Raw genomic sequence first — 25,293 nt, 5'->3', positions numbered from 1 at the left:
GTTTTGAAGCTAGCTATATACTGAATACATAAAGGTTACTTCTTTTTCCTGTTCTTATTAGATCCACTCATAGCTACATCAAGATCTTAAGCAGGGTCTGCTGTGATAGGATAGGGGAAATGGTTTCAAACTAACAAGGGAGATTTAGACTGGATATAAGATGTTTTTTACACTAAGGGTGGCGAGGCACTGGCACAGTTTGCCCAGAGAGGTGGTGGATGCCCCTGCAGATACCCAAGGTCAGGCTGGGTGGGGCTCTGAGCACCTAGTGGAGCTGTGGCTGTCCCAGCTCAGTGCCATGAGGGTTGTAGTAAATGGCCTTTAAGGGTCCGTTCCAACTGCAACGGTGCTACAACTCGATGAACTTCCTCGTATACTCGACAGTGACCGCAGTGATCTCTGGGCAGACGAAGCACGTGGTGAGAGCACAGACTTCCTCTCGCCAGCCAATGAACCTTTACAGCTGCAGCCCCTCTGAGCCTGGTGTGCTCGGTCGGAGCCAGCAGCCTCGGGCTCTAACCACACGTGAGGCGCCCTCATCACACGTGCGCTGTGCTCTCTGGATTCAGGGACACACGGCAGCAGGGCAGCAAGGCTCAAGGCCCAAACTGCCTCACCACACAGAGCGGGAAGCTCCCCTGACAGCGAGCAGCCCTACAAACGGGCGACAGGACCGACCCCGCACCGCCACAGTCCGTCAGAGGACGAGGGCTCGTTTTTTAGTGACGTCTTTCCACTGATGTTCCCCCACGCTCCCTCCGCTCCCCTCCTTCACACCGCTCCCACCCGCCCCTGCCCTCCCGGCCACCCCAACCCCCCTCCAGAGCCCGGCTCAACGCCACGCCGAGGAGGAGCCCGCTGAGAGCCGCACACGGCCCGGCTCCTCCCCTCTCCGCCCCTCTCTGCCCATAGCAACACGCCGCCGGCCTCCTCGCCGCGGCCGGGCGCGGGGTGGGCCCTTCCGGTTCATGTCGGAGCTGGGCTCGGCGCGGAGGAAGCCGGGCGGCCATCTTGGCTCGTCAGGGAGCGGCGGAGGGGCGGGGGGCGGCCGGCAGCGAGCGCAGGAGGGAGGACGGGAAGGAGAAGCGGACGGGCGGGCAGTCGCCGTTCTCAGCCCGCCGGCGGCCCGCGGGGTGCCGGCCTTTTCGGGGCGCGGGGCGGGATGCGAGGAGCGGCGGTGACCCGGTGAAGCGGGGGCGAAGAACGGGGAGCTCTCCCCCTTAGCGGGCGGCCTGCGCTCAGCAGCCGAGAGGCCGGCGAGACGGGCCGAGCCGCTCCGCTTCCCCGGCAGCCCCTCCGCCGTCCCCTTCCCCCCGCCGTCCCCGCCCGATGAGGCGCCGCCGCTGAGCCCCCCGCCCGGTCCGGCTGAGCGTAGGATGAGCCCGCAGCAGGCGGAGGGCGAGAGGCCGCCCCGCTCCCTCGGGGGGATCTAACGCGGCCGCGAAGGCGGGGGGGGACACGGAGCGACGCCGCCCCCCGGCACCTCGTCCTTCATGGTGGCTCTCTGCGCCCGACGCCTCCCAGCAGAAGCGCGGCCCGGCCCGGCCCGGGGGTGGTGTGCGAGTGCGTGTGCGCGCCGCGGGCAGCGCTCCTGCCCGAGCGAGGGAAAATGTCCACTCGGACTCCATTGCCCACGGTGAACGAGCGCGACACCGAGAACGTGAGTACCGCGGGCGGGGGGGGGAACGTCGCCCCGAGCTCTGCCTGCCTCCGTGCCCGGGCTGCCTTATCCTTATTCTCCTTTCTAGCCCGTTGAGCGCTGCGTGCCTCCCGGCAGACCCGGCGGCCTGCTCGGCTCTGCTGCTGTATCGCGGGGTTGCTCGGGTCCCTAACGCGGTGGAGAGGAGGAATCCCACCCCGCTGCTCTGCTCTCCGTGCCCGGAGCGGCCGCAACGCCCCGGAGCGAGCAGATGGCAAACACTGGGCGTCGGGAGGGGTGGGCGAGGTGACCTACATAATGGGCCTCTTCCCTGCTGGGTGTGCGGGGTTCTGCACGGCAGTGACGCTCTCGGGCTCTGTCACCTGTGCCGATGGCATGAAACGGTCCGTTTTATTGAAATCCCGTTCCGATCCAGAGAGCCTGTTCCTTTGTAATTGTTTTTCTCTTAGGTCTTATTGACGAGATCGAGTTGAGGCACCGGATTAATAATTGCACAGGCTAAAGGGGGGGGGGGGAAACAAACTGAAGTGGTACCGCATGAGCAGGCAGCCAAAAATGAAGCTGGGTGGGAGCCTCCCTTTCTGCAAATAAGAACTGTGTTTCTTCTGTGTGAAAACTTACTTGATCCCAGGGTAATCCTGTCTGAGCATTTTTTATTGCTGGGGGAAAATGCAGAGGCTGTGCAGAAGGGAGTTGTCAGTCACCGTAGCCTGAAATGAGTCGATGGGTGAAGTTGGTATTGAGCTTTCTGTAAAGGCTCTCAAGGGCTCTATAGAGATGAGATGCTTAACTTGACACAGGAGGGTTTTTGTGAGGGCTTGCGTCTGTGTCCGACATAAAAGGTGGAAACTTTGGTTACGGATCAGGAAAAACTGTTGGATTGTTCAGCCCATAAATAGTCCAAGGAAGGTGATGGTTGCCCCATTGTTTAAAACAAGACCAGACAAAGCACTGGAAAGCACGCTGCGTGGAACAATTACTGCATTACGAGGGATTGGGATTTTATTGACATAATAGGCACTTCTAACTTGTGTGATCTTTATTTGTTTTAGCACCAGATGCAACCTGCAGGCTAAGGGCTGCGCTGGAACAAAAAGCCAACCAAGCATATTTGGTTGTAAAATCTCACTGCGCTTCCTGCCTCGTGGAAGAACATAATTAAAGTGCTATGTGGCTCTTCCTATGCCGTGGGGAGAGGTGATGCAGCGCACTCCAGAAAATACAAAGTTTATTCAGATAATTGTTTGGTCTATAGGTGAACCTGACCGAGGTTTTTGAGCTCCGGTATATGCATGAAGGCCTTCCAGTAAATCCTTTTAGGTGCTGCTTAGATAAGGTCCTCCAGTGTGGTTAACTCCAACCCTGCTATGGATAGCTTAATGGTAGGAAGACTTAGCATGTGCTTGATGAAATGCATTATTCACAAGCCGAGTGTTTTAGCGCTTGAAGTTAGGCTTTACATATCTTCCACTTAAGGCACCTTGTTCTCACTTCAGATTGTTGGTCTGGCACTTCTCTGTAGTAATCTCCATAATTTAACATACAGGGGTTGTCTGGCTTGCAGACGAATCGCCTTAGGTTTTGATTAAGGCGTATCTTTCAACTGCCATGCTTTGGCTGGTGACCACAGAAACACCTGTAGGTAGTGATGCTGGCAGGAAACAATCAACCTGAGTCGCCTCCAGATCCGTTGCACCGATCCCACAGCACAGTGCTGCAGCCCTCGAGAAGCAACCTCTGATGTTCTGACTGCTGGTGGTCTACAGCTTCACCCAAATGCCGACTTGTTTTGCCTTTTTAAAATGTCAATCCAGGTTGTTTAGTCTGGGTGAGTTAGTTACCCATTGGGCTGGAAATGGATACAAAATGCACTGTTTTATTTTTAAATGCAAAATATAGCGTTTTTGATTTGTCAACTAATTGTTCTTCCAGCCTGAAGCTGAATGCTGCTTTCACAGGGGAATGGAACCCTTGGTTTTCTTCCACTTAAGAGAAGTTAGTTCAGATTCATAGGACTCTTTGAAGTTCGGATGGCTTAAGAAGTGCCAAGGTGTTCAGCCAGCCTTTGGGGCATGGCGGTGGACCCTCCGAATGCTGTTTGGGAGATTACCACTGCTGAGAATGCCTTGGCTGGTGTTGAATGTGGTTTAAGTGAGCTGATCATACTTTACCCGTGCCTATACTTGCAGTTTTGAGCATGGAGTTAGCCTCCAGAATGATGGTGCACTTAAATTATCATTGCCTATACTTGCAGTTAACCACGTTCAGCACTTGGCAGTTCCTGTTAAATAGACAAGGTCTAATTGTCAGCACTTGATGTTTTTCTTTGAAGGCGGTGTATACCACTTCTTACTCAGGTGCTTCGTGCACGTACTGCTGAAGTGGAAATGTTGTCACAGTGACTTTCCCTCAAAGCCACTGGCAGCCATCAAGCTGTAACCGCCTCTGAGATTAAAGAATTCGGCGAGGAGTCACCTGGTGTTGAGAGGAAAGGCATCCCAGATGATCTGTGATCATAGGAACTTCACACTTGGGCAGTTGGGAGCTGGCTGCTTGCCTGCAAATGAGCCTGCTGCTCACCACAAAGGTGGAACAACTCCTCGCTGGTAGTGGCAGAGTGACTGCCAGCTGCTTAGGGGACACGAGCGAAGGAGAGGATCTCAGAGCTGTCTCCCCTTCTGCCATCTGCAGAACTGTGTCCTGAATGTAAGAGAAGCAGCAGAAACCTTCATCCAAAACTGGGAGTAAAGGTCAATACAGAATAAGGACCTTTAGGGACAGATGGATGAGCAAACCTGTTTTATTAGTGATGAGGGGAGAGGAGATCCATGGAGGAGGAAAAAGAGTGGAAACAGTGAAAAAGGATGGTAGATGGTGGAAAAGAGGAGGCACAGAGCGTTGTGCATATGGCAGGATGGAGGACAACCAGGGACAAAGAAACTGGAGCAGGAGGAGAGAGATCCTGGAGAATAGGACAAATACTCATCAAAATCCCCAGGGAATGGCAAGATGTGAGGGAGAGAACTGTGGGTAGAAAGAAGGAAATGCAGGTGGTAGGGAAGGTTGGCTTAATTTAAGAGTATGAAATAGCAAAGTTTTAGACTAGCGAATTTAATTTGAACCTCTGTGTTAGTTACACGGCTGTGTTTCTGAGGGGAAGGGATGGTAATGCCAGTGCTGCAGACCGTTCTGAATTCCAAATGTAAGTAATTTGAGTAAAAGCGAGACTAAAATATGCTCTTATCTCCATGACTGTGCCTAATGTGAAAAATTTGCTATTGAAGAATGCCAGTGTGATGGCAACTGTGCTTGGACAAGCCTATACAAAAGGATTCTGTGCAGCAAAAGTGTCCCGTTGAATTTTTCATTTAAAAAAGATTTAGTAAAGTTGAGAATAGATTCAAAAATTGAAGATGCTGTGGAGCTTAGTGCTACCTCTTGGTTTATTATTACCAGTTAGGTATGAAATGCATTAAAGCATTTGCAGACAATAGACAAGCTGGCATTATTCTATATATATTATTTGTCAGACTTCTCCTATGGCGAACGGATCCATAATCAGAATGCTTTCCTCCATGGTGTGGCTTTTTAAGGAGGGGATGAGGAGTGCAGCATGCCCATGGCCCACAGTTGTGCATTGTCTTCTACAGGGATAGCTATGTTTCTCTCCCTGTTTTTCACCAGTATAAAAGCTCTGTTTTGAGTTAAATCGGGTGAAGGTAGCAGGATACCTGCAAATGAAGTATGTTTTATCAGTTCATCTGGGGTGTGTTTTTATTCCGTTTTTTGTTTTATTTTTGTTATTTACAGAATGGTTTCTGTACGTTTCTTAGCACCTGGAATACCTGATAGCCTGATACCGTGGTGGTTGTACTCAAGAAGATAATAATACCCAATTAGGCTGTGTAGTATTGCAGTCAAAAGGGGACGGTTGATGCTTCAGCCCTGCTAAACAACCTGTGCTGTATCATCTCATCGCTGTCAGTTCCACTGGTGTAATGCTGCTGTAGGAATTGGCCTTGGCTGCCTCTTCCTACCCATGGTTTGTGTTGGCGCTGATAATTACGGAGCTGTACAACAAGTCTGGTCGGCTCTGTGATCTGACTGAAATGAATCCTTTAAAACAGTGGTTTTATTCCCGTTCTGTGTGGCTGCAAATACTGACAAAGGAGAAAAGGGAGCCATCCAGTTCAGATGGGAAAGGCTAGAAACACATCTTAGAGTTTTGGTTCTGTTTGATTTAAACCAGCCTAAAGGCTGAGATGAAACAAGGTTGCTTTTTCTTTTTAACAAGTGGCTGCAGTGGTGCACCATTCAGATTGTGTTCGTGTGCTTCTGCAAGCTCACGTTTTATTTATCTTTTACCTTGTTTCAGTAGCTCAGAAAAAGCAGAACATGGGACCTTATGCCAGAATTAGTTAGAAAATGAGACTTGGTGTGCCTGTTTTTTATTTATTAGTACGTCTCAGTGTGGCTTATTAGATGAAGCAGCCTGTAGAACAGAACACGGCTACGGAAATTACTGAAAGAAAACTGAAAGAGCAGATCTGGTTTTTAATATCCAAAACTTGGTAGGCTTCCTCTTAAGATTTCTTACCAGTTCACTCACCTGCCAGGTGCCGTGTTTTAATTCTAGTTGAGGAACGTTCCTGTTGATGTGAGCAGACGATCCCCAGTGACCACACATCACAGGTGACTTAAGCCTAAGGAATTCTAAGAGTGGAGGCATTTGTCTCTCTAATCTCCATTTCATGTGATATTTAAATAGCATGCGTCTGCAACTTCCTCCTCCGCCAAGTAATGCTGCCTTGTTGACGGCAGCCAGATCAGAAATGGAGGTGGCTTTGGTTTTGGCTTGTGTCGTATTGAGGTTGGCTCTGCTTAATGTGAAGATCAGCCTTTAAAAATCATGGAGTGTGTATGGGAGTGGAGGGCTGCTGCTATTAAGGCACAGGCCTGAAAGGTGCAGAGTACACCTGTGATAACACTGCTGTCAGCCTCCCCGGTGAAACCCTCAGGTTAGTAAGAATTCTTGGCCTGTAAAGCAGCAGCTCGTTGAGCTCTGTGTGTATGTGTACATGTAAACAGAAATTAACTTTCAAATAGAACTTGTTCCTGCAGGGTTAAAGCCTGAACACAGCTCTCTATCTGCAAGCTCAGTGTGGTCTTTGAAAACAGACTGCGAGGTTTGTTTTTTTTTGTTTAGCATGTAATTACTGACAATGATGATTCTGGAAACGACTTAGTTGGCAGTATTGTTGATGAAGGTTAGAATATAGTTGGCTCTTCAGCTTCTGTTCCCCAGGCTGATGTCAATAAATATCCGTTTTAATCAGCAGTAAAGAAACTTTGGCTTGAAAGATATGGTAAATGTCAGATCTTGATAATGTGAAGCAACAAAAGAGCTTTTAAAAAGCTTTTCTGACCGGCCCCAGACTTATCGTTTTGATTGTATAAGCAGGATTTCTTCGCTGCTGTTGTTCAGCGCTAATCATGGAATTACAAATTCTCTCTTTCATACATTGTATGGAGTATGACCCAAACAGTATCGAATGCATCAACACAGCCTGTACTGTGAGAGGTGAAGGACTCCAGGCTGGAACCTGCACGTCTGAAGGGCAGCCTCTGTGCTTTGCCAAAGGCTGTAGCATGGGCTGCCAGCTCTGTCCCACCCTCTTCTCTAGGGTGGTGGTGTCCAACTCTGTCACATTCCTTTAGCACAGGCTGGCTATGGCCAAAATCTGCAAGTGTCTGAGAACTGAGTGTGATACCCTCATTAGCAGTGTTTGTGAAGTGGGGGGGTCCCTCGTGCATCTGTGCCGCCTGCCTGCGTGCTGCCCCATGCTGGGAGGTGGTTGCAGTGCTTTGTATGAGCCTTGGTCTCTCTCACTGCTGGTTTTTGCCCTCCTTTCTTCCTGTTCACTCACACACATAGGAAGAACTGAGAATATGTGTCAAGAGGTATACAAAGATTGTGTTTACTCTTAAGGTTCTCTTTAAACCGGTTGTTTGTCAAATGTGACCTAATTGAACTGGCCACTCATTTTCCCAGTGTCATACCAGATAAATAAATGAGTACCACAGCAGGCCGCGAACTGTGTGGTGAGTCCTCCACCTTTTGACAGTAGAAGCATCCAAATTAGCATTTCCACTCCTTTACCAGCTACGCTGTATTTACAGAAGGTCTCTTTATTTCTCGCTGAGTCCTGACCCTCTCAGTTGTTCCACTCAATCCCAGCAGCCGCAATGGCTCAGTGAATAAATCTGCTGTCATGGGTTGGTAACTGTAGTGCCACATTGGAAAGCTTTTGCCTTTGTAAGACGCCTTTAAAATTTCATGAGATGGAAGCCATGGCCGTTGTTCCTTAAGATTGATTATGTAGCAAGCTAATTTAAAAACTGCCTTTTAAAGATATGTGATGAAGCCCAAGAGTTATGCATACGTACACACAGCACAGTGGGCCTGACAAAGTCCATTCCACTCCATGCCCTGCTCTGTGCACTGGCCAGTGGTGCAAGGGAATTAAATACTTCGCTGCTACCTTCCTATTGTATAATACGGGAAAATAATGTGATATTTTATAATTAAACAACAATTTGAAGATTGAGTACTGATTTATATATAGATAATTGCGGCCAAGTGTTTGCCACGAAACCTCTTAGTTGTTACTAGAAACTGAGGTCTTTGTTTTGACTTGCCGGCAGAATTCCTTTGTAAGTAGTCACAGGATACCTTACTCTGCTTTTTCATGGGTATATCTGCACAATAAGACACTCCCTTGGTGAATATTTTTAGGGCTAACCTCTTTTCTCTTACACTGAGTAGGACTCAGCAGTCTGTGCGTTTGAATGTGTATTAATGATAAATGTGAAGTAAAGTACAACATATCGTTACGAAAAGTTGCAGGGGAGTTGTGTGCACAAGATGAAGAGATTTAGTGTCTCAAATGTTTATTGTGTCCCGGAATGTTTAGGTTATTAACGATGCAAAGATTAGGTTTTAAATGTAACTTGTAGCTATAATTACAAACTCTGAATCTGCTGAGACTGTCACAGTTCTTGACAGAGTCTGACAGCTCTCCAGGAAGCTCTGTAACATCTCTGCATAGCATCTCATGCACACATGATAACAGCTAAGGTAATAAACGTTCCCAGAGATTTTTGTAAGGGTAGTTTTTCTAAGTTCATTGGGTTGGTCGGAAAGTAGTTTTCAACACTGTGCACAGTATGTGGGTAGTGTTTGTCCTCCCTGTTTCAGGAAGAACACTCCCCACTGACCATCATTAATGGGATTTTTGTATCTCCTGGCCATTCTGAATTTTTTCATATGTTTCAGCTCTCCCAGTGGATGTCAGATTCTGTGTCTTCCAGGTGTTTTCTTAGTTGCTGGAACCTTTTTAAGTACTAGAATAACTTTGATAGTAGCCATTCCTTACCATGCAGGTTTCAGTGCTCTGAATGTTAAGATAAGGGACTGGATAATGCTAACACCTACCAGCGAGCTTTCAGTTAACCAGCACCTTCATGCTTCGTTTGCTTTTTACTTTCTTTTCTTTTTCTCCCTCTTCATGCTAATCATTGTTTGGCTGTGAAAGGATGTCAGCTCATCGTTGGGGGAAGGCTTTTGTGGAAAGGTGGGTTTTGTGTTGTGTTGCAGTTATAGTTGGTGTTGGGCTCAGTCCCTTGCAGTAAGGCCTTTCACAAGTGGAGATGTTTTACTGCATTTCCAAGTCCTGGGTTGAGTATTAGCAGGGTGGTGCTGGAATGGGGGTCTAATTGGCTTGGAAACTTAAAGGTTTTCTTAGAGGACTCCCCTACTATGTGCAAACAAACAAATAAAAAACAAGTCTTTGAAGTCTTTAAAAGATTTAAAGATTGAACCTGATGCATGCTAAAATATAGAGGAAAACAGTGTCTTCTCACAAGTGGAATGCAGGCAACCTTGATTTTAAAATAAGCTGGGTCATTGAGTAGCCCAAGCCCGCAGATGACATTTAGTCCCCTTCCTTCAGGTCTCCACTTGCAGGACAGCAAGCTTCCCTACACCGTTGTTTCTTCAGGGGGAGATAGGGACTGGTAGACTGCAGTGATGCTTTTTGCTGTATCAGAGTAGCTGCTGAGGAAGCTGCCTTGGGAATCAGCTTAGTAGTCAAATGCTTTACAATCCAATGCCTGATGTGAGCTGTTCCCGGACCATCTATGTTCTTTTTGCCTGTACCATTTTGCTTTTCTTCCCATCTACCTATTGTGGATTCTTGAAAATGATTTGAGTGGGAGCAACACTTTTAGCACTTTCTGACCTTGCGCCTTTTTGTACTGTATGCTACCAAGTTCTCTTCTTCCTTCATTTCCATCATTAAAAAGAAAGAATCCATGTTGAAACTGCAAACCTGTTTTCTGCAGTTTTTAGAAAGCTTGTCTTTCGTTCAATATAATTTTGTGTTTGACAGAAGAAGGACTTGCTGATAGATTTACTGATGTGAGATGAAGTAAAGGTTGAAATTAGGTATTCCTGTAAATGGACAGATTTCTATGGAGCTGAACACAAGCTCTGTGCAAGTCAATTGGAGAGAACTGAACTGCTTAGGAACACACAGCTTGATATTCCAAAAGCTCAACTGAAAAAGGTCATATTCTTGAAAAGAAATCAGCAGAGTTAGGGTGGAAATGCAAACCTCCATACAAGGAGATTATGTTAAATTTATCAACACTCATCCAAATAAGTTCACAGCTGTTAGTTCCCCCCTTTAAGTGCAAAGCTAGAAAGCATGAAGAAAATGATAGGGCACAAGAAGTCATTCCTCAACAGAGGACAGTGAAGCTCTCAAAATTATTGACTGAAGTGCTTTACTACATTACATAGAACATATAAGTATCTGTCTTTTACCTAATACTGCTTATACAGAGTAGGAGAATATGAGTAAGGTCAGTTATGAATAGTCTGTACACAAGTTCTCTGGTTTGAGGATACATTGTGTCTGATACCCATGTCTGAACTGCACGCAAGGTAGGTCAGGTAGCTCAGGCAGTGTGTGTGTGCCTGTACCATGTGCCCAGATGTGGAAATGCTGTCGCTTCATTAGTTCTGCTTTACTTTCCTTTCTGAGGTAAATCATCGGCTCAGTGTAGTGCCACGTAAGTAGGGCAGCTGTATTCCTGGAGTGCTGTATGTGAAGCAGAAGTGAACCTTCTTCTAACGCACCCAAGAAATAGCCTCATGGTGCTGTACAGGACATCCCAGTCCCTGGTTGCAAGGGATAGCAGTTTAGAAGGGTGTTAACATCTAGCATCAGCAGTTGCTGCTTTTTTTTTCTAGCAGGTCTGAATGACTTGATACTTGAAGATAGCAGGGCAGTTGGCAGAGAAATTCTCTGTGTTGTCTGTTGCGAGGTGTGTTAGAAGTCAAAGTTTAGTGGACTATAATGGATTGGCGTAGCTATGTCACTGCATGCAAGGATGAAGAGGGCATTCCAGACATCCAGCGTTGGGCTGGCGTTAATGGCATGCAGAGCAGTGACATTGTTGGAAGTTGGAGAGGATGCAGTCGGTCGTGTTGATCCTCTCCTTGAGAATGCTCTATTGGTAAGCACTGAGCAGTTGTTGTAGGTCTTGAGATAGTATTGAAAACGTGGGATTGTTCTCGAGCTCTTGAATGAAGATCTTGTTATGGTTGTGCTTTTGGTTCTTGTGCCATTAGTGGTTTGGAAGACATGTATACTGCCACTCCTAAAAACTAGGATGGAGGTTGCTAAAATACTAAGTAGGTCAGCATGGGCCAGTCATCAGGAACATGTAATAAGCTGCATATGAGGAAACTGTATTTCACTGCAGCCAAAGGTAAGGTAACATTTGTGAGGAACCAGGAGTGAAAGTTGTGTGTGTTAAGGGACTGGGAAGCAGTAATTCATAGAGCTGGGGTTACTTTTGGGTGTTGCAATCTCTGTGTTTAGTTCAGCTGCAACATCTGTTGGTATGGTGTGCCCAGCATTAGCATGAACACCACTAAAGGTGTTGGAAAAAATGGAGTGCTCTGAAAAGAGCTACAAGAAACATTTCCTAGTCTTTAATCATTTGTACAGCAGCTCTCTTAGGGAGGCTGTATGTATCTTACTAAAGTAAATGGATTATGTGACCAGAGTAATTAAGTGCTACACTGGAAGTAGAAATCTGGTAACAGTGGCTAGGCCATAAAGAGAAGCCAAAGCCAGGCTGACACTAAAACATGATATGCACCACCATTATTATTTTTTTCTTTTTTAATAGTAACTATTGCAATAAATCTCTGAGGGCTGATATGGCCTTCCTATCGCTAGTACTTCTTAAATGAAACAAATGACTTTTTAAAAATAGTTTGATCACAGCTGTTGCACTCAGATTAACAAACCAAGGAACGTAAGGTGCCAGAGTATGTGGTCACAGGGTTACAGCAGGTTATTAAATAGTGCCTGAACTTGCCAAGTGCCCTACAAGCATGGGTGTTTTATTTGTGCTTGTACCATGGTTGTTAGCTCTTCAGTTCTGTTCTCTTATCCCTTTGCTGCAGTGATTTCAGACTGAGTGTTGCTGTCTGCCAGGTTTTCGGCTGTCCCTGTTGGGTTTCAGCAAGAGTAGAAGAGCTACAACTAATGCAGGAAGGAGTTGGAGGGATGGGTAACTAGATGGGGCCCTTTGGGGCTGCAATAAACAGCATGACAAGTGTTGGAAAGAGCAGAAGGGAATGCGGGATAAATAGAGGTAACTTTTTGCTGTCATACGTGATACAGACTTCAAGGAGGGAGAAAGCTATTGCGTTATTTGGGAAATAAACACTGTGATATTACAGAAAATGTACTTCAGTCATACAGAAAATGTCATTTTCCTTTAAGAAGCAGGGCAGCATACTTAGACTGCTTGAGAAGAAAATGTACTTCTAAATGCTTTATTGAACGTTCTTTCCTTAGAGGCTTGTGTATGTGCTGCTTTCTTTATTTATAATATGGTGAGCCTAATCCTTATTCTCGAATTCCCAAAGGAGTATAAAATATATGAAGCAAAGCTTATTCCATTCTGCCAGTGGATGACAAGATAGATGTCTCCAGTAGAAGCAGAGTAGATTTACCCATGGGACGTAAATAAGATCCCTTTTCTAAAGGTGGTGCTTTGTGGTAAAGATGAGGCCACAAGCAATGTGTTAAACAGATACCTGAGCACATTGTTACAAGTCCTTGTTGCCTGTTGGTGTAACAGATGTTTGATAGTTATGTTTTTGTAAGTAAAGGTGTATTTGATACTGAGACACTGAAACAGAGAGAATGATAGCTAAGCCTCTGCGTACTCACTTGTTTGGGGTGGAACTGGATGATCTTGAAGGGTCCCTTCCAACCCGAACCATTCTATGGTTGTGTTTTTGAAGGAGCTTCGAAGTTCTATCCTCTAAGCTGACCTGTATGCTTGAGTAGTGTTTGAAGAGAAGATCAAGCTTCTTTGTGTTTGGGTTACAGCAAAGATTTGATTGAGGCTAATGCTTTAACTTCTCGATGAATGCCATTGCTTCTGGAAACTGGAATCAGCAAAAAAGAATGAGCAAGGAGAGCAGAAAAACATAACGTTTCGAGAGGGGAGAATTAAGAACACCTTCTGTTTTTTGCCCTAAACCTCCTCTGGATGTCTCTAGACAGAGATGTGGGAATTCTGGGATGGCAGTAAATTTAGCCTGTTCACTTCTGTGGAGCCGAGCCTTTGCTCCACATCTGCAGGCTACTGAGTGTATCTGAGTAATACTTTAATTGGTGGGCATGGTGTATAGACTGCAGGCATGAGCTGGGGGCTAAGGGATATGAGGGGGACCTTCTCTTTCAGAAACAAGCTCTGCCAGGAGATGAAGAAGTCCTGTTAATTGCTATTAATTATACCTATTAATATTTGAGGTTTCTATATATGAAGATTACTTCCACAGTTCTCCAGACTGTTTTGTGTATTTTCAGACGTGATGTTTTGTAGGAACGGGCATCTCAGGACAAGAAGGAAAAAACCCTCTTGGAGAAGCATTTTTATTTTATCAGTAGTATTGAACCGTCTGAACGTTGATGTTCTTTTTTCTTCATTTCTCAGTTTTATGTGTGTATGTTTTCATTGCAGCACACGTCCCATGGAGATGGACGGCAGGAAGTTTCCTCTCGAACTGGGCGCTCCGGAGCTCGTTGCAGGAATTCTATAGCTTCCTGTGCAGATGAGCAACCACATATTGGAAATTACAGACTCCTCAAAACGATTGGAAAGGGGAATTTTGCAAAAGTAAAGCTGGCAAGACATATCCTCACAGGCAGAGAGGTAAAGTAGTATGGATGTGAGCAACAGTGAATTGCTGTCATTTGAATTATCTCTTAAAATAATATTATCCAAGTCTGTGAACTTTTTACTAGAGCTATTGACACTGATGCAGGGGGGAAAAGCCTAAAAATAAAATCTGCATTTTTATGTCTATTGATCTTCAAGTAGCTTCTTAAATTTGTCTTTTCTGCAAATCTCTGTGCATGTGAGTTAATGTTCGGGTTTGGTACTAGAATTCTTGTCTAAATTCTCCAGTCCTGGAAAACAGGCTAGATATACAGTAATCAAATAAGCTTGCCGGGAAGATTGCTTCTTGGTGTTGCTAACCAGAACAGCTCAGGGCTGTATTGGAAGTGGAGTCAGGGAAGGCAGTGAATCCACGTAATTGATTATGGTGATCTGCTTGGTCTGGGTAGCCAACACAGCATTTTCTGGTTAAAGCGATGTGTCTCTGAGTGGCTCTGCTGGTGTCTGCAGTTCTGGGCTGCCCTAGGAAGACGTTCCAGTTTGTTCTGTGGGTCTGCTGCGTGGTGCAGACAGACTTAACTCTCGTATCTCATCGTAGTGTCTAACTCAGCCTCATAATTAGTTTCTGCATGCCACTGTAACATAATTAATGACTTAAACATAATGATGGTTCTGGTTTGGAAAGTTATGTTGCTGTTTGCTCACTACAGCAAGGTGTATCTTGGTGCTGATCTTATTAATAGCAACACTACATACTAAAAGAAAGAGAAACTCCTTGTTGACCTATTCTTTCCAAACCTGTGTAATTAATTAAATGTTGATTAAAGCAAGAATTTTTAAAGAAATCTAAGTAGTTGACTGTAGCACTTCAGGAGAATTTATTTTTCTGAGTTAATATGGAATCCAATCCAGTATCGCTGGGAAGAGCTGAGAGGCATCATTTTGCAGGAGCTGCTGAGAGGGATTATTTGTTTTGTTTTGGTTTTCAAAGCTGTCAGTTGGTGGTCAGCAGTTGCCTTCTGGTGCTAAACTTAGTATTCTTTTCTAGAAAAAGTCTTCAGTTAGTTGCTTTCCCCTTAAATTTCCTTCTCTCTGTACTGGTTCTTAACACAGGAAATACGTGTACTTGGTTAGTATTTCTTTGCTATTATTGTAGGTATGAGTGTTGGAGATAAGTATCATAGAGCCTATTTGGAGCCTTTGCGACACACTGCTTTGCAAAAATGCAACTATGGCTTCTTTTTGTTGCACACAGCTGTGTGCTGTTATTGTTTGAGATTTCAACAAATCATGGGATGCCATAAAATCTTTGGCCAAACTTGGAAAGATTTAGGTACTAAGTTTCTGCAGCTCTCGTGGAATAGTTGCCGTTCAGTCAGTTCAAAGCATAAATACTTCCAAGGCTCTGGCCATTGGTCCAGGTCACCTAAAGGAGTGCATTCCTTTGAAGGAAACAAGCTACTTTCACAAGAATATCTTGAAGGTATTTTAAACTGTTTTTCCTTTTTGTAGGAGTGATGTGCAAAACTTTCTCTTCCTTATAGATAAACTGTAGTGCATTGATAGTGCTTTCAGATTTTAGATGTACATGGCCAGAATTGTTCCCAGCATACTGGATAACAGTTTCCCCACTGCCATTAATTTACCCTTGCCCCTACAGAAGTTATGGGATCTATCTTTAGATTACAGTTACCTTGTTCATAGCAGTTACATTAATGTTTGGTTTGGTCATGATCTTCATCAGCACCTTGTGCTTTGAATCTTGTTTTCATTGCTAATTCTCATCTCCAAGCTTTTTTTACATCTCTTCTCCATCATCTTTGACGCTGACTCTTAATTCCTTCAGCAAACTTAACACAGGAAGTCAAGCCATAATGATAAAGGCCACTGATGCAGGTATTAAACGGGATGGGTCACAGGTCTAATCCTTATAAAACTCTTATTTACTTCCAACCTAGTATGTCTTCACTGAGTTGTTTATCTAATTAATAGACCTGCACACATTCCAGTTTGTTTAGTACAGTAATTTGTTTGTTCTCCTAAGTGAGGCTTTGCAGTAACCAAGGTAGGCATACTTGGTGTATTTCCATCAGGCTCAATTAGAGGTGGGGAGGTGTGTTGCATTTAACCCTTCTCTCCATTTCCCTGCTTTTCCCTTGCAAGGTTTGAGCTCAATGATTTGGTGGTAAATGGTTCTGCCAGAAAGCTGATAAGGTGCTTCCTTCACTTTTCCCTTAAAAAAACCCTCTCAGTTTCTAAATCTGTGTTGCCATGTTGTATTTGTTGTATTTGTGTTATAAGTCTCTGCTGCTACGACAGAAAGGTGATTCTTCAAACCACTCTTAGTCCTGGAATAATGTTCTTGGTACGGTCTCAGCCAGACAGCTCACATCTTCCTGAATTTGTGACTTCCTGCTTTACACACTCGTTCCTGCTGTCTGTCCTGTCTTTGTTCCTGTTCCTTTTTCCACCTTATCTACTGAACCCCAAAATAAAGTACTTAGTTTTGGGAGTTGCTCTTAAACATGTTTTTGTCTCTCCCACATCCTTGCTGTATTTTAACCCTACTTGTCATCTTCTTGTTACCTGTGTGGCTATTCCAGCTCCATTTTGCTTCACAGCTCTTCCTTTTTTGTATCTCTGTACTGATTAACTCCTAAATCATGCAGTAGGTCTGCACTTTTCTGATCATTTTTTGTGAGGTGGGTATATTTGTTCAAGCGTTCTTCTAGGGTATTTATTCATCTTACATCTGGAATCCTTCCCTAGAGTTTTCTTTTTTGAGATAACAGCTTTCATATTTCCAATGGAAGCAAATACAAGGACTTCTTCCATTTACATCTTCAGAGTGTATCTGTGGAAGTTTAGGATGAGAACCTACCCTTAAATCATGGGAAGGGAAAAATGAGCAGCCCTTTGTGGGGGATCAGAACACCAGCTTAACCTAGGGGGTTGAATTCTGCCAAGGAGTGAATGTCCTTTGTTCCCTGTGGAGGTGAGGAGGGGGATTTAGCTTCCCTGTACTAGAGCTTGTATTTAGAAGTACTCCTTTGAGATCCACTGTCTAGGAGACTATTATCTGTAGTCTGTCTGCCCTTTTGAAATCAAGAATCTTCATTGTAAATCTGCTTTTGTTAAGTCTTTGGCTTTAAGCCGTATATTTGCTGCTGCAAATTATCAGAGATTATTTCCTCTGACAAATTTTCCATGCTTGCCAAAATTAATCTAAAAGATAAAACTACCTTTTGCTGTTTCCAAGGTGGTTGGAATCAGAGCCAAGAACATATGGACCCTTCTGTTTGGTAAGGGCTGGTTTCAGCTGATAGCCAGGAAGTTAAAGTTTCCTACTAGGACAGAATTCTTTCAGGATCCAAGTCTGACTCCAAGGAGTTCATTGTCTCTCTTGCTCATCATTTGGAAAAAGAGTAAAACTGAAGAGGGAGAAAATAACCAGAATGCAGTCTGGTTGCTTTGCTTAGTGTTTCAGCTTTTTTTGACTGCCTAAAGTGCCTTGTTCAAGCCATGTAGGAGGGATGTTTTAACGCACGTTATCATCATGTATAGCGAAAGCAAAGACAGTTGTAATTCTGTTAATAATCTCACGGAATATCATGGCTGCTGCAGCAACATAATGGTGTAGGTGAACTTGCATTCTTCCAGCCTTGGCTGTTGCACACAATGCTTGAAATTGTTCCAGACTTGCTTTCTGTAGAGAGCAAAGTCTGTGCTTGAGAAGGCAATTTGATGCTTCACTAACTATGCTTAGTAAAACCGGATTTTCTTTTTCAAGCTCATGAGAAATATTCTGGAGGGCAGCCTCCCTTTGTTTGTGCTTTGAGGGTCTTATCAAGAAGCCTGAAGTTGTCCCGTTCTCTGAGCAGTCCATGTTGGCATACTGTACTGCTAGTGTTCATGTGGATAGTTCTTTCAGTCCTGCCTTGAAGGCTATAATTAGCGTGCTGAACAGTCCTGTGAGTCTACCTGTCAGAACATTGAGGTGTGTACCATCCCTGTATCTCCAGGGCTGAATTATTTTGCCAGTGTTAGACCTCTCAGTTTGATTGGCAACACCACACCACACAGGGAGAGAGGTGAACTGTGTTTTGCTGAAACCCAGTGCTTTGTGGGTTGAAACAAGTTGAAATCTTTAGGAGGGGGTAAGGGACAGTATACATGGACAGTATAGCAGGGGTAAGAAAGCAGATGCAGCTTCTCCTGACTGGGATGCGTTTAAGGAAACAGATGTATTCTGTGGCATAGGTAGACTTGGGATGGCAGATGGGTTTCAGGTAACGCCTTCTGCTGTTCAAAAAGTTAATGTTCACTCTACATCCAGTCTGAAGGAAAGAGATTCCAGAAAGTAACTGTTACCTGCATGAGAAGAGTTCAACAGGCATAAGGCAGAGATAAATATCTTGTTTTTGTCTTCAGCTGCTAATATAAAAATACCGATTGCTTAATGTGCATGTCTTTTGTTTGTATTTTTGAAGCGATTTCTCAAGGTTTGTGATGGAATTTTGCTTTAGGAAACAGTGATCTGTAATTTTGGTAACATACCTTCGGAGGTATTTCTCAAAGCAGAAGTATTCTTAAATAGTTTCTTGGTAACATCTTGCAGTATCTTCCATCTAGAAGGGCTCAAAATAAATCGTGAATCTCAGTTTCAGAAAGCACCACATGTATCATGCAAGTCTGTGACACACCCAGGCATTGAACGCTGTGTTCACCTCTTCCCTCTCCATCATAATAACCACCCATGTGTTCTTGCGCTTGATTGCAGGGAAACAAATCTGCTTTGGTGCAGGATTTTCTGTATCCCATATGTTGCCAAGCCCAGGTTGATGAGATTACAAAGATGGCACAGAGTGATGCAGGGAAATAGGAGCTGTGGCATAGTGTCTACTACTTGAGCCAAAAATTCAAGGGGAACTGAGAGCCCTTTCTTTGTACCAGCAGAGTATTATAATCAGCTGACTTGCAGCATCTTGCCTCTGCGAGAGGCACCATCTCCTTGGCTTCTGCAGAGTTTCTTCTGGTATGTTTAGCCTATAATTTAGAAGGGAAAAATACCAATTGGCACGTAATTCTAGCAAGATTCCTCCTTGTTTTAATGCAGTCTCTATCCAAATTGCATTGCACTAAGGCTCATCTCTGCCTATTCATTGTCTCAAATCTTCAGGCTCTGACTAGTTACCATGGTACTGAATTTCTTTTGGTTATTTTGTGGAGTTTTCATTCTGTTCTTTTTAACATTTCTGTGCAGTATTTACCCAGAAGGTGAGAACGACAAAAAAGGAATGAACTTTCCCAAATTGCTGCAGTACAGCCAATGGGTTTTTGATGACACAGAAGTGGTTTTTCATTTAGTAGCCATCAGGGAGCGAACTGATACAAATATGCAGTGAATTTCCAAGGGTGAACTTAGTTTTAGCAGAATTTGTGCCGTTATTTTCGATTTGCTCTGAAAGCTTTGCTTTTAGATGCATCTTCATAAATTGCCAATGCACAGTCAGTTCTGCATAATCCGTAGTGTGATTATGTTGTGTAAATATCATCTGTAGGCACCCTGCTCTCTATCAGAGCACTGTCTGGTATCAGAATTTCCACTGTAATGCGTGTGATGACTTTAGTGTAAAGTCAAAGACTAAGTGACTTTCTCTTGTCTTAATAACATTAAAATACCAGTGTGTTTTTTTTCTACTCTCCTGTTTATAGTTTGAAGTAGAAATAAATTATACATCGGTCATTAATTTCAAATGCTTTCAGCTTAAAATTGAATACAGGTACATAATTTTCTAAAGAAACTCGAGTATTTTTGTGTTATTTTCAATTTGCTACTGGATTTGTCCATGTAGTTGTAATGTGACAATTGATCATATGGAAAACACTGATCCTGAACCCTTTTTTTAGGTTGCCATAAAGATAATTGACAAAACACAGCTGAATCCAACTAGTCTACAAAAGGTAAGTTTCCGCATTTCATCTTTCCATTTCTATTGTAATTTGTTTCCTTTCACCACCTCCTACCATTAATCCTGAGTGCCCGTGCTGAAGAATGTGAAGCACTGTATACCTTGCGCACATCTGACTACTGTATTTAATAACTGGTTTTGTAACCGATACGTTTTGAACAGTTGTTCAGAATGCATGTACTGTTTTACACATGGGCTTGTACAGAGCTATGAACTGAGAAAACAGTGCTGTTAGCTGCTTCCTTTCCCACAAGTGAGAATGTCTGTGCTTTGGTGTCATGCCCCTGTGTCTCCTTCGTGCTGGTCATTTTGTTGAGCCTACAAATAGAAAGTGTGTTCTGTCCTGTCCTCCCCAGCTGGCCTTTAAAATACTGCCTCTGAACCGAAGGCCAGGCAGCATTTATGCCTTTCACATAGTTTTCAGCTGAAAAGGTGCTACAGTTTTAAGGAATAACTCGAAGAATGACTACTCTGGTTTCTTCCTTTTAGCCTAAAGTGTTTAATGTGCTGTTACAGTTGTATTGCCTTATCTATTTTAGTAAGTCGTGATAAATCCTACTCTTTCATCAAGCGAGCCAATCTGCTTTGGAGTGCCTGCAGGAAGTACATTTAAATGTCACTTTACCTAGGACTTTTCTAACTCTGTCCTTTGGAGCACTGCACTCAAAGGCTTTTTTTTATTTGAGTCCTTGCAATATCTCTATTTAAAGGAGAGAATACCCAGAACTTACCTGCAGATAAAGTTAAATTATGTAATAAGAGCAAATGAATATACACATTTGGGTTTTATGCCAATACTAAAAAGATTGTGTGCTGAAATTGTTCTTGTGAAAATACAAAAGTTCTTGCATTCAGTGGTTTGTTGGGGAGAGAAAGAACAGCCTGCAGGAGGAAGGCAGCATCATCTTAGCAAGTAATGATGTCACTGCTCCCTACCGCCCCTGCAGATGGGATCAAAGGAGGTAATATGGTTGCAGTCTTCTGAGATTTTTCAGCATAGTTCATGTTGTTGTTATTAATTTCTGGCTAAGCAGGAAGGAAATGAAATGCAAATGAGATAATGTGATGATTTAAGTGAAGTGGATTTGTGCTGCAGATCTGTGCAAATTGGAATACCTGAAAAAAAATTAACTGCTTGGAGGAGAAACCGAAGCTGCAATAAGAACAGGAGGGGGTCAGAGAAGTGCAGAGAGGCAGCATTTCTGGAAGGAAAAAGTAAAACTTACTCCTTCCAATGGTGTTAACCTGGAAGCTCTTGGTGCTGGTCAGAGCTAAAAGCCAGGTGCAGAGCTACCCCTTCCTGGTGGCTGGAGCTCACTCAGCACACAGCTGGCTGGAGGTGTGCATGGTCCTGCAGCTCCTGGCTGCTGCCTGCTTGGCCTGCTCTCACCTCTTAGGCTCAGCTGTCATTTCATCTGTATTCAGGCTGTATAACATCAGATGATAAGGTGTGGTTTGTTAGTTGGTATTTCCTACCATTAAGTACCTTAAATGGGAGTCTGGAGGAACAGTACAAAATAGCGGGATATAAATCTGAAGGGATTTGAAGGCTGAGATTGCCTGTTTGTTTGCTTTTTTAACCAATCTCATTTTTTACATGAGCAGTGAAGTTTTAGCAAGGTATGTCCATGCTCTCCATTCAGAAGTGGAAAGTCATTTCCTTAATGTTGAGTGCTTACTTAGCACAGTAAGCACACAGTGCATTCCTTATCGATTTTGCTTTGTCAAAGCTTTTCTGAAAGCTTTCGCCCACTCCGGCACTGTCAGCACTGCCGTAGTCTCAGTGCATTGGAAGCGAAATGTGTTTGTGACCCATGGGTTCAGGGCAAGCTGAGATGGAAGTGCCTCTGGGCTGGCACTTGTGGAGGGAGTGATGAATTACAGAGGTTCGGTAGGGAGGGAAGGGCTTTGCTGAGAAGAGGTGGGGTGTGGAGCATGGGCTGCCGCCTGCGTGTCTGCTCATCCTCAGGTGGTGAAACAAGGGGATTAAGGCAGATTCCAGCTTTACATCATCCACACCCATCCTTCAGATGCAGGAGAGGCTGCCCTTGCTGGGGGTGCCTCACCCCCTGGAGCAGCAGTTCTCACTGTGTGTGTATGTGGCTGCAGCTCTGACCACTGAGTTTTCAGCAGTGCTGCTCTTCAGGGGAGCGAGCAGCCTGTGGGAGATACAGCAGCTACTCCAGCTCTTGTCTCAGGAGCTAATTATGGCTCTGCTGCCTTTGCTTAGGGAAGAGGAAACTGTAGTCGGTACTTCCCTGCCCTAAAAGAAAAGGGAATTCTTAGAGCTTTTTTCCCATGCTATTGCTGTTAGTCATAGTCATTATTCTCCAAAAATGTACTCCTGTACCCAGTCCCTGAATATCGGTCTGTCGGTCTCATTGGAAACAAGTGTTGATGCTACAGTAGCTCACTTCCTTCTAGACCAAAGAAAAATGCTGTTTGCTTTTGAATTAGCAGTGCCATTATATGCGAGATTTTTATTTTTACCAAGCCCACGTAATAGCTCAGAATCACTTCTCATTTTCCTTTTTTAGAACTTGGCTCCTCAGCCAAATGTTTCTGTTCAGACCTTTTTTCTACAGTCCTTTTAGAGCTTTTAAACTATAAGTTTTTACGTGCACTGCGTCCTTTCTGACCTTGGGTCTGTCTGTGTTTTGAAAAGCACAGGGGAGGTAGGAGAGCTTAAAATGCACAGGATTTTTTGTTTCTTAATGTTTATTGTGTCTGTTTTCAAGTTGTTCTTCGTTTGGTGCAGATTTGTGCTGCATAAAGCCTTCCTGATTGAGGCTTCCAGTTATATAGAGGGTATATTTCAGAGAGCAGTTATCAGGAGGAGCCTAACACATGGTTAAAGCTTGATGTGGCTAGGGAGAACATCTTGTGCAAAGCCTCCCTGCTTTGAGGGAAGGAGGTCAGGAAATGGGCTCTGCATCTGACTAGCGTACTGACTTGCTTTTTAGCAAACTTTTTTTCAGTGTTTTTGAAGTCCTTTGTTACTGAAGCTCTTGCAATAGCTAATGCAGGAACACTTGTAATCTGTCTTTCAGCTTATTCAAAGAGTTGGCTTAAAAGCTGGTTCCCCATTTCCTCAATCCGTGTTGTTTTAGATGTATCAGCATAATAAAGTTCAAGTAAAATTGCTTCAAGATTGTTACTCGGTATGTGTCTGTGTTTCCGTTGCTGATTTTCTTTTTGCTGTTTGTCCCCTGGCAGCACTAAATTCTTTCCCAGTATCTAGCATAACTTACAGTCAGAGGACCAGACCACAACAAAGCTGAAAGCCATTTGTTTGGCAGACTTAGGATGTTTGTCTTTCCCTGGAAACATTTGTAGAGCTCCTGTTGACGGAAAACGAGCTATTCAACATGTTGGGAGTAGTTTTTAATCTCTGTATTAGAAATTAAACTGATAAGCACTGTTTGCAGCTGATAGTCAGCCTTTATGGTCACACGGTGACGAGTTCCCGAAACTACGAAAACGATTTTCAGAGTGGAGAACCCTAATGTTACCCCTCTGATGATATAACACCTTCTGGAACAGCCAATTATGGCTGTTAATGAATTGTGCCGTGGGCTTTAGAAAGGCTGGCAGTAATTAATACTGCATTTATCAGACATTGATGTACGTTGTATTGTGGGGGAATTAAATCTAGGAAAGCTTTCTGCACAGTGTGAAAGCCATATCATGTTTTATGGTCTATTCCTCATAGAAATAGAAGATCATACAGTGTCAGTCCCTGTAGAGGTTGCTGTCCATGTCAGAATTCCAAACGTAACATTTAAACTGTTTATGGAACACAATCTGAAGTGCATTTATATAACTAAAATTATAAGAAAGCATCTGGTGCAGTTTGTATCCTATTCTTAAGCATTTCTATTTCGAATTTTCCCTAAGACAAAAATAACCTTTTTTTTTAAAAGCTCGTTTCCAGTCACCCAGTTCTACAAATGGCTCATATGCAGAAGTTACTTTTTTGATAGGCTTCAGTTGGGTGAGTAAAGCAGAGAGTAATAGTCTTGTAGACGAATGATATATTTAGAATAGCTCAAAACGTAGCCAGGCTTTATCGCATTAGACTATCAAACTGCAATGGAGGAAGTAGCCAGCTCCAGCCAAGTCAGCTTTCTTTATAAAAAGATTAGATTAATGAGTGTGTTTGTTTACATGATGACACTGTGAATGTTAGCCTCATCCTTAACTTCATTTTTCTATTGTGACCCAATAGATTTTGTGTTATCGTCTAGCAAAGTGTCAGGCACCGACCTGGATAATGATTATATGATAACTAAAACCATTTGAAAACGGTTTTGTTGTATTTTGGTGCTCGGTTAGCAAACTGTTCACAGCTGTGGCTGTAGAATAGAGGGCAAAGCTTTTGGGGCAGTTTGATGAAGATTGCTACCAAATGGCAGCCTTGACAAGAGACATCAGAAAGCAGAAAAAGGTTAAGAGTGCTCTCCAGTCTAGTAGTTTGTTGTGTGAAAAGACACAAAGATGGAAGGATTTTATTTTATTTTTTGGCTCTTTGGTGTTTTTTTTTGTTTCATTTGTTTTGCCTTTATTCATTTAGTATCTATTGAGTAACTACACAGATTTCTTGAGTCCTTAGTAATAAATGTAGACATATTTAATGTCTTCCTTTCACATGAAATGTAACCTGAAGGTGAATCTTAATAGCATCACTTTTTACTTTCTCACTGTTAGCAGCAATGCTGTTACCTCTTGCTTTAGAAAATGCTTTCTTTTTCTCCCTTGTCTGCACTCCCGTGGAGTTTGTACTTTCTGCTTTGTTCTCTTTACATTAGGTTCAGTGTGATCAGCTATGTTACTAGTGTTCCTGTAAACATTGGCGTTAGATTTATAATAAAGCCACTCAGTTACTCCCTCATTTTGAAGCGTGCTGTTCGAAAATAATCAAGGCTTAAGAATGTCAGCCATCTGGAGTCCTGGGCTGCCATGATGGGAACTATAGAGGGAGAGCTGTTTTGCGCATGGCTACCGTGTAACATGCTGCCTAAAAAAGGTCATTCTTTGTAGGTTTTATTTGTTGCTGTTTGTTTTAACAGTGGCTGTAGAGAATTGAAGGAATCTGAATACAGCAGTATTTGCACTTGGAGGTTTTTTGTAGTGTTTTTTTTATCTTTAGTCTTCTCTGGGAGAAAAAATGGGACTTTATTGCTATTATTTCATCTACTATTAACAAGCATCTTTAAAACGTTTTATGTTGCAATAACAACACCTGTGGCATTCTTAATATTGCACTGTGTTTATTGTGCCTCTTAAAATTGGTTTTTGCAGAAGAGAATTTTCAAAGGTGAAAATAATTAACAGCTGATCAGCAATAAGTTTGGCTTTCATTTGTTATGTGTTAAATGCAGTTGC

At 43.6% G+C, this 25,293-nt stretch overlaps 1 protein-coding gene across 9 annotated transcripts in view; it reads left to right on the top strand.

Annotated features, from left to right (window-relative positions):
• The first annotated feature begins 1,461 nt into the window (after positions 1-1,461).
• MARK3 (microtubule affinity regulating kinase 3) overlaps positions 1,462-25,293 on the top strand; it is a 59,232-nt gene continuing 35,400 nt past the window's right edge. For 8 of the 9 annotated variants that reach the window (XM_072339234.1, XM_072339235.1, XM_072339232.1 and 5 more), the window contains exons 1-3: positions 1,476-1,660; positions 13,778-13,969; positions 19,847-19,900. In XM_072339234.1, coding sequence (XP_072195335.1) covers positions 1,610-1,660; positions 13,778-13,969; positions 19,847-19,900 — 297 coding nt within the window. In that variant the 5' untranslated portion in view covers positions 1,476-1,609. Of the gene's footprint in view, positions 1,661-13,777; positions 13,970-19,846; positions 19,901-25,293 lie in introns of all 9 variants that reach the window. The other variant, XM_072339236.1, reaches the window with a different exon arrangement.

Source organism: Excalfactoria chinensis, chromosome 5 (genome assembly GCF_039878825.1).
Source record: "Excalfactoria chinensis isolate bCotChi1 chromosome 5, bCotChi1.hap2, whole genome shotgun sequence".
NCBI lineage: Eukaryota > Metazoa > Chordata > Aves > Galliformes > Phasianidae > Excalfactoria > Excalfactoria chinensis.
The sequence above is the reverse complement of the archived record's forward strand: the minus strand, read 5'-3'. Positions and strand labels throughout refer to the sequence as shown.